This window comes from Eutrigla gurnardus (assembly GCF_963514095.1).
Source record: "Eutrigla gurnardus genome assembly, chromosome: 8".
Lineage (NCBI taxonomy): Eukaryota > Metazoa > Chordata > Actinopteri > Perciformes > Triglidae > Eutrigla > Eutrigla gurnardus.
In genome coordinates this window covers 26,358,737-26,368,059 of record NC_139922.1, presented here as the reverse complement: position 1 = coordinate 26,368,059, position 9,323 = coordinate 26,358,737, and the positions used below count along the sequence as shown (strand labels likewise).

General features: G+C 46.7%; 1 protein-coding gene across 1 annotated transcript; it reads right to left on the bottom strand.

Annotated features, from left to right (window-relative positions):
* Nucleotides 1-221: 221 nt before the first annotated feature.
* dhx35 (DEAH-box helicase 35) lies at nucleotides 222-9,151 on the bottom strand. Its single transcript, XM_084015206.1, has 21 exons — nucleotides 9,089-9,151; nucleotides 8,692-8,819; nucleotides 8,512-8,604; nucleotides 8,319-8,396; nucleotides 8,131-8,235; nucleotides 7,996-8,057; nucleotides 7,377-7,446; nucleotides 7,185-7,244; nucleotides 6,636-6,748; nucleotides 6,465-6,561; nucleotides 6,006-6,164; nucleotides 5,498-5,708; nucleotides 4,932-5,056; nucleotides 4,611-4,665; nucleotides 4,262-4,452; nucleotides 4,095-4,172; nucleotides 3,839-3,968; nucleotides 3,353-3,434; nucleotides 3,177-3,248; nucleotides 2,619-2,730; nucleotides 222-1,749 (listed from the first exon to the last, which is right to left on the bottom strand). The coding sequence occupies exons 1-21, from the start codon at nucleotides 9,126-9,128 to the stop codon at nucleotides 1,711-1,713; spliced, it is 2,100 nt and encodes a 699-aa protein (XP_083871332.1). The 5' UTR covers nucleotides 9,129-9,151; the 3' UTR covers nucleotides 222-1,710.
* Between the last annotated feature and the right edge of the window lie 172 nt (nucleotides 9,152-9,323).

Sequence of the window (9,323 nt, the reverse complement as noted above, 5' to 3'; positions counted from 1 at the left end):
CACCTATATATATATATATATATATATATATATATATATATATATATATATATATATATACACACACACCTACACACCTAATACAGAAACTCTTGCTGATGATCTTCTGAATAGTTTGAAACAAGCAATTTGTGGTACAACAGTGACACCTCTTGGCCAAGTTGTACACTACAACATGAAAAGTACACCAGTTCAGTGAAGAAAAGGGAATCAAAAGCGAGTCAGTGCATGACAATAAGGCTTTATTTGAGGATGTAAGGAAGAAATGGAAGGTGAGCAATTACAGAGGTCTACAGGTTACTGCATTGGCTGCATACACACTCCAGTATCAGCACAAACAATGACAAACAAGTCAATGTGTTTTAATTTGCAATAAGTCCTACGAGGTGATGTTAAAGAGTATAGTCTAGGTCAGAGTACCATTTCACATGCAGAGGTACTTCATTTGTGTCTCCACCTAATTTGAGTTGGTTTACCTATCTACGGTACGGCGTGTTGCTCTGCAGTGACAGTTTGGCTGAATGTTCCTACAGTAGTAACCCCGAGAATAAGATCTACAAAATATAAATACACGCAGGCAGAAATTTAGTGACGGCGACCTTACTGGTTTGGAAAGCAGATGACAAAAACCTTTAATATACTGCTCACTGGTGCTTTCAGAGCCGAATACCTCTGAAGAAAAGTTAACTGCAAATGAAAAACAGAAAGTGGGAGATGTAGAACACATGCAGTCGATGTGGAATGGAAATCACAAATCATTACTGAACACCTAGCAGACGATGTGGACGGTAACAGACGGGACGAAACGAAGTACAATAAGGTCTCGAAGCTGAGACAAACAGTGAGAGGAAAGGCAATCGTGACGGCCAGAGAGAGTTGGCTGAAATCAGACAAATGCTTGTGTTTCTTTGAGGCTCTGGATGCTCTTTATGTCACCACAGGAACAAATGGCACTTCACCTTTAGTTTTGATTTCACAGCTTTTCGTTTAAAATGCTTGGGTTTGTTTTCACATTGCGTCGGAGAATGAAATGTGAAATAGTCTGACAAAGAAAAATTGGCACAGAGTGGTGAAAAGGCCACTATATATATCTATATTTATATAAATATATATGGAAAATGATCCAAAAATTAAACCATTCGTTTCACAGTTTCATCATGAGATGTAAAAAAAATGAGAGAAATGGCATTCTGTAGCATGTTCTTGAAAATATAGATGATTCTGTATGAAGGTGGAGAAATCAAAAGTAAATTGGAGATAAAATGAACCAGTTAAAAACATAAAGGCACCCAGGCTACATCGTAAGGGGGGCAAATTAACCCGAAACGTCTCGCAAAGGGAATCATCCTCACACACCGTTGACTTCCGTTATTTATCGCACGGCAGGAAAATACAGCAATTAAAAAAATAATGAAGCCAAGAACCAGGTGTGGTCGGGCCCTGTAGTACACGAGCCGTCCCTGGACCTGGACCTGGACCTGCTCTGCTCTATGTACAGGTATGACTACGCTGTCGTGCTTGAATGGACTCTAGTCTGGTCTGGTGGTCTCAACCTCACATTCACATAGTGTGGAGGGGTTGTGCAGGTGGACATGGACCATAAATATATAGTACTTCTTTATATACACTGAGATGGCGTTTTTGAGAGGAGTTTCTCCGCTTCGTTGGATGAGTCTTCCCCGTCCTCCCGCGACGAGCGGACGGCGAGACTCAGAGGACTCGGGACCTCTTGCTAGCCAGAGAACCGTGCTGGAAGACAAGGAGGGAGACAGGAAGTAGTTAACATCCGGAGCTCCAGACCAACAAACAGAGACAGATGCTGCGGCCCGAATCGCACACTTCATTTTTCATCCTGTTTGAATCGTGCCATCAATTACACATATGATGTTTGTCAATTTAAAAGATAGTATGCATCTTTCAGATGCACTAAACTGGAATCATAAGTAACGCGTAACCATGACAATTCAATAAAAAATATACTACTTTGAGCAAAGTAGTCGTACACGTACGCTTAAGCACTACTGACATTACAAAGCTGTCTGTGATTGTCCGTTATGGAAGCTGTTGACCCGACCACATTGCATTGTGGGATATTTATGCCGGCCTAGCGTCCATTTACAGCATACTGTAATATTTCACTGGAAATAGTATAATATGCGTATAATTAGTTTCTTTTTATGGTTGCAGACATTAAAAAATCTCATACTGCTTCAGCAAACTCGATAGCAAGTTAGCATGGAAAAGTGTGTCAAGACTGGAAGGAGTGTCAAGACCAGACCTGCCCGAGTCCAACACTGTCAAGACCAGACCTGCCCGAGTCCAACACTGTCAAGACCAGACCTGCCCGAGTCCAACACTGTCAAGACCAGACCTGCCCGAGTCCAACACTTCACGACACATTTATGATGTAATGTGGAACCATTGAGTCAATCCTCAAATTGATGTGAAAGGTTAACATTCCAACATGGTCGACAAATAAGTCAGACAAATTCACAGTTTAGTGAGATCCCCGCAGCCCGAGACGAGACCAAGGAGGAACACGGTTCTAAGACCTTGATAAAGTGGTCTAGACCCCAGCCTCGAGGACTACAGCGCTGGCTCCGGCCATGTCCACTTACCTTGGCCTGCTTGTAAAAGTGAGGGGCCAACTCGACCAACCAGGACGACTCAACAGCGGTCACGTCCCGCATGTAGTATTTGGCCGTCTGCACCACTTCATTGAAAACAACCCTGGAAAGGAGACGAGATGCGTTTACCCTCTGAGACCAGCAGGACATGACTGTCTGTAAGAGGCTGTAGCTCCCCCGGTCTTGAAGCTGGAGTGAAGATACTGATATCATACCAAACTACACAACCTAACTCATTCATCCGTACTGTGTCATGCAGGCTTTTCAGCAAGGGGGCTGAGGAAGCTCCACATTGAGGCTAACATTTAGGTTTAAAATCATTTATCAATTCTCTAGTGATAACAAATGGTTTAATTTAGCACCAGATCTTTTAATCTTATGAGACATTAAATGGATGGGAATGGCCTTCATATACTTTCATCATAAAACTGGTCTATGTGGGTCTCTAAGGCTTACGCGTAGCTTTGGAAACGCCTTTAAGTCAGAGAGAATAATATTCTGTACAAGAACAAGGGACATGAAGACACCACATGAAGGAAACGCACTGACCATTTTGGAGGTTTCTCTCCATACAGCACAGAGTTGGGGTGGATGTGAAGCTCGCGATCGTCTCTTAAAGTCCTGGCGGAGAGAAAGAACACGAGAGTGAGTCATGTGACTCAAAGCGGATGAAACCTTTTCGAATGACGCATCTACTAGACGAGCGACAAACAGAGCACGCTCACCGGTAGGAGCCAGAATGGTGAATGCGGGCTGCGTTAGCAAAAAACCCGTATACAATGCACTTCAGGATCACATCAGGGTCACCTGTCAAGAGAGAAGCAATCAACGTGTCTAAATGAGATTTTTCATTTCGGTTATGACATTCAAAATCATTTTGGTTGCCAAAATATCGTATTCAGCGGTCAGTTGTAGCTCCGCCTCCTCACTTCTGGTTGCAAAAAAAACAAATGACCAAAAACCAATGAAAGTTTATTGTAACAACAACGACATAAATATGTTTATTTCAGTTTTCAGTTGTCATGGTGACATCACAGTAACGATTATTTGAAACATTCCCTCCAGGCGTTCCTATTGCATTTGCAAGAATGGAGCGGATGAATTCAAAAAGCCTCAGCTGTCTCGGATGCGGTGGCATTAAACCACCGGCTACCTGGTCAGAACGCGTCATCGGCTGATATACGTTCAAATAAAACACGACGCAGACGAACCTTCACTTGAAGTCCGCGGCACCTTAAACTTGTTCATGAGGCGGCGGAGCTGCTCTCGGACCGTCACGGCCCGCAGCAGACCCTTATAATTGAGGAAGTGTTCCTGACACCACTGGGAGCTCTTCTGGTGCTGCAGGGAACAGGAAAAGGTTTTGATCAGAGTTAACTTTTCCCCAAATGTTTGCTGAGTTCGCATCCCCCCCTTAAGTGTTGTAATCACAATCACTGACTGAGCTGCACATACATCCACACTAACCTTAATGAACGCTTCATACACATTCAGCATGGTGAGGTGGTCTCCCTCGGCAACTGCAAACTTCCTGTGCTCTCGGGCCTGCAGGGTGAGATAGCAAAAATGGGATAATTGTTATGCTGACAAAGCATTCCTGGCAAATACAACACATGCTCCGTTTCCCCACTCACGGCAGCCTTCTTCTGATTGGGCGGCACAACAAATATGTTCTGGATCTGCATCATCGTCGCAATGGTGACAATCTCTTTGGAGCAGCCGAAGTTTCCCGACTCGAGGAGCATCTTGGCAAACATGGGGCTGAGAGGAAACTCCGCCATCCGCACGCCCATGGGATCAGTCAGCCGGCCGTAATGGTCCAGACCTGCCAAGAGACACGCAGCCGGTTGGGATTCTGCATCATGTGCAAGGACACCTGAGCTTGAATATGCTTGCAGACACAGAATTCTGAACAGCAGTGTTGCAGATGAAGGACGGCTCCTCTTTTCACTCCACAAGCCTGCTGACAGCCTTGTTTCTTACCTCCCAGAGCGTAGAGCAGCTCCAGAGCCTGAACCATCGTCTGAGCTGGAGGAGGCTGCAACATCATTTCAAAAAAGTAAAAAAAAAGCACTTTAAGTCCGGCAATTACAATATTAAAGTAAATGAGAATCTGCTGTACTTGGGAAGTTTCGTCATTAGATCTTTTAAAGCACAAACAGCCAATGACTGCATTAATTTTATGGTTTCTATGCATCTTTCCCCAGAGGGCTTTTCTCGCTAATTAAAATGCAAAGAGTACAATTCCTTTCACAGCGGGGGAACGCATCACAGCCACCCCGTGGATGCAGAGAAGCTACTCACAGAAAGGAAGCTGAAGCGCAGCACGTTGTCGATGCCTAGCGCTTTGAGCTGCAGGATGACAGGGGCCAAATTGGTGCGCTGCATCTCCGGCACCGTCGAGGCAGGCAGTTTCTCAAAGTCCTCCTCTGGTGGGGAAGGAACGGAGGCAATAAGAAACACAGAGAGGGAACTAGAAGTACCCCCACGCTGCTCTAACGCCCCCGCCAAGCAGTCTCGTTGCAGTTCACACCTACATCTGTGTAAAATGTCATCAATTCATCCTACGAGCATATGAATTCTTGAGTTTTTCAGAGGTCGCAGTGACCTCTGACAACCAAATTCTAATTGAAAGTTCAACCTTGAGTCCAATTTGAAGAAATTTGCTGGAGGCGTTTACGAGATCTCAGGTCATCCCTAAGTCACACCTGCTTTATGGTCTATTAGACTCTAAACGGAGTCAGACTAGCGATTGAGACCATAAACTCATGTTTACAACGGATACTGCATTCACCAGAATGGATGGACGGACAACCACAGTCAGACCAGGCAGTAAAACAGGCAGGTAGGAGGAGGATGCACACACATACCTGTGTAAAGTCTGAAGCATTTCCCGGGCCGGTTTCGTCCGGCTCTCCCGGCCCTCTGGCTGGCCGAAGCCTTGGAGATGGGGGTCACCACCAGCGATTCGATGGCAGTGCGAGGGTTGTACGCTCGCAGCTTCACGAACGCACAGTCAATGACGAAGACCATCCCGTTTATAGTGATGGAGGTCTCGGCTATGTTAGTGGCCACCACAACCTGCAAGGTAAACAGGAAGTCAAGTGTTTTACCAGCGACTGCATCGTTGGCGTGACTCAAGCCGAATGGAGGTCAGGATTTATTGACACACAATGAGGGCCGTGACAAATGGACATCCATGTCAAGTCATTGCCTTGTTCCATTGTTAAAATTCATCCACTGGAGAGAATTCATGTTCAGCACATTAATCATTCTGGCCAGCCGATTCCAGACCTTTGAGACGCAGACAAAATCTCATTGTGACATGTCTTCCCTCTGTAAAAGCACAAAAACAAAAAAAAGGAAACGCGGTGTCACCTTGCGAACGGAGTTGGGCGCCCTCTCGAACACCTTCATCTGCTCGGCGTACGGCAGGCCGGAGTACATGGGCAGGATTCTCAGGTGTTTCTTCATGCCGTAGCGGGACAGAGACCTGGCCTGCTCCTGCAGCAGAGACACCACCTTCTCCACCTCTTCCTAAGGGAGGACCATGAAGCATCAGCATCAGTGTTGGGGAATATCTAGCTGTATGTTTATCTACACTGTCACAAAAGTACATGGATGAAGCATTAACGTCATAATAAACAACATTTAGGGGCTAATTCCACCATGAATTCATGCTGCAGGTGCAAAACCTAAAAAGCACAACCCTTTCAATTAGCTAATGGCTCACTGATTAGAACCATAAATAGAATGGGACCATCATTAACTTCATCATCGCTGTGCCTGTGTTTTCCCTGCTATGACCCGGCCGATCTGAGACATGGGGCCACTAACCTGCCCCGTCAGAAAAGCCAGGACGTCTCCGTCGTCCTCCGTCTCATGGATCTTCAGCACCGTCTCCACCGTGGCCTTCACGTAGTCCGGGACGGGACTGAGAACAAACAGAAGAAGTTCAAACTAAACCATACAAACGTTTCAGGATAGAGCAGAGTGGGCGTCGGCTACCTGACGGTGTAGAAGACGTCCACTGGGAAGGTGCGACCCTCCACCGTCAGAATGCCACACGTGTCCTTGTTGGGATCTCCGGACTCGTTCAGGTTGAAGAAGTCGTGGAATTTCTTCAGATGGGAGGGGATATATGATTATTATTATTAGTGAGGTCAACATTTAAATTGACCTTGATTTTCCAGTTAAAACATGATTATATGTGAAATATGTTCTTTATAAACTCCCAAAGTTTTGCCGCAATGATGTACTTTGCCTTTAATCTGACACCTTAATAAGTATACATCTTACCACTGCAGGAAAACTAAATAGTGTGCATGTGCAGATAAAGCTATTTTTAGACAGGGAGTACATTAGATGTCTGATACGGCAGTTTGGCTGACTTTAATGCTGAGCACAGTCCTGGCCTGATTGTGTCGCTCTTTCATCAGCGTATCGCCCAAGTCAGTACAACGTCATCCGACCCGGCATCAACTTTTCCCCACGTCCGTCTTTTGTTTTTTCCTCTCGCTAATCGAGCGTATCTGCTCATCTTCATGACGCAGTCACCTTGGCATCCAGAGTGGCGGAGGCCACAATCAGCCTCAGGTCTCGCCGCTTTTTCTGAATCTGCAGAAGAATCAGGGGTTCACAAAGCAGCGGGAAACGGGGGGGGGGCAGAGTGAAGGTTAAAACCAGGAAAAGAAGCCGCACCGTTGGAAGGTTATTCTCATGGCTTAAAGTTCAAACAGCCGGAATTACCTTCTTCAGCAGACCGATAGCGATGTCGGTGTAGAGGGTTCTCTCATGAGCTTCATCCAGCATCAACACACTGAGCACAATGAAAACATTCATAACACACGTTATAAAGAGGGAATCCAAGCCCGTTTGTTAACACGTCCAGCATCCAGGTGGGAATAATATCCTTAAACCGAGGTCTTCACCAGCACAGCTTACTGGGATCAAGAAACACAACGGGAGTAAAGGGGCGACCAGCTGGTTTCCCTGTGACAGGGGCCACTGTAGCATTCCAGCATGGTGGAACTAGCCAGCTAGCTCGTTAATTCCACCATGTCTGTTACGTCCTTAGTTCAGACTTGTCGTATATTTCCTTTCTGTCTTCAGTAAAGTATTCCTGGCGGCTGGTTTGAATCTGGGTGATTGTTCTACACTCCTCTATTTCTATGTGTGGACGGGAGATGTTCATGTTCTATGTCAGCATGGGTTCTCTCCGGGTTCCCTGTGGCTAATGTATGGATGGGACACTGGAAGAGACCAGAGCCATCGTTACCGTGACTACCACCATGTGCTTTGTCTCTACAATCAAACTACATATGTGCCGTGAAGTCTAAATATTGATATAACACCTTTATTTCAATACCTGTATTTCTTCAGAAGAGGATCGGCCATCATCTCTCGCACCAGCATGCCGTCTGTGAGGAACTGAAGCACACAGGTGCAATTAAACACGAGAGAAGCCTCCAGAAGCCTTCAGACATCTGGAGGGGGGGGTTACCTTGATCCTGGTGGCGTGGGGATCAGAGCAGTCGTCGAATCGGATGGTGTAGCCCACCTCGTGGCCCAGCAGCGCCCCCCGCTCCTCCGCCACGCGGCTGGCTACCTGGCAGCAGGACAGAGGGAGGAGACAGTATTGAGGCGTGTCCTTTGGCGTGAATGACAGTGTTGATGAGTTGGACGTCTTACAGAGATGGCGGCCACGCGTCGAGGCTGCGTCACTCCGATCACCTTCCCCTCGGTGGCCCAGCCGGCCTCCAGCAGGTACTGGCAGGAGAAGGAGAGGACACTATGAGGCTGCATTCAATAACCCTCAGCGTGAAGGTCAGGGTGGCTGCAGCAGTGAATGCACCACCAGCTGTTTAAAGTCTGCCTTACTGACCTGAGGTAACTGTGTGGTCTTCCCACAGCCGGTCTCACCCACGATGATGACCGTCTGGAAGCTTTCCACCAAGTACAGGATGTTGTTTCTGTGCTGGATACACAAACAACAACAACAACAACTGGTCATTATCATGATACAGTTCGTGTTGCATTCATGGAACTCGGGACGAGCTGGCACCTTGAAGACGGGGAGCTTCTGCCGCTGCTTCTCTATGGAGAGGGCTGTGTGCGGGTTGAAGATGACGGGGGAGCCGGTGGTCTCCGTGTTGAGCGCCCGCTCCTCGGAGATCCCCGGAGCCTCAGACCCTGGACCGGACCAGAGGAAGGGGTTTATTTAAACCTGAAACATGAATGAGCTGGGACCTTTTTAACGTTCTGGCGGCAGGTCGCTTGTGATTCCGCAGGACGGACGCTCCGTTCCCGGGCTGAGGCGAACCGGCTCGCAGAGATCACGCAGTGAACCGAACCGAACCGAACCGAGACCGGAACTTCACCAGCAGCCGCGCGTTCATACATGCAAACACCCCAAAATCCCCGTAAACGCATCATTTACTCCTTTGTTCTCTCCTACTTACCCGGCTTCCAAAATTTCATCGTGGAGAGGGGAGACGCCATCTTGGCTTTACGTCACATGTTTTTTTTCTTCCGCGTTGACGACGTCATCATGTTGGATCTATATTTTATGAATGATGTCGATGCGTATTTATATTTATTTTTCCAGCAGGTTTGAATGATTAATACTAAGTAATAATCAAACACTAATAAATACACTAAATAGTGGTACACATAACTATGACACTACGGAAGCCC

What these genes read in the sequence shown, in the direction of transcription:
- dhx35 (XM_084015206.1), bottom strand. Translation starts at nt 9,128, where the DNA reads ATGGCGTCTCCCCTCTCCACGATGAAATTTTGGAAGCCGG. An exon ending in CCCACGCCACCAGGATCAAG is followed by an intron (nt 8,058 to 8,130) that starts GTAACCCCCCCC and finishes TGTGTGCTTCAG; the next exon opens with TTCCTCACAGACGGCATGCT. An exon ending in CCGCCACTCTGGATGCCAAG is followed by an intron (nt 6,749 to 7,184) that starts GTGACTGCGTCA and finishes TCCCATCTGAAG; the next exon opens with AAATTCCACGACTTCTTCAA.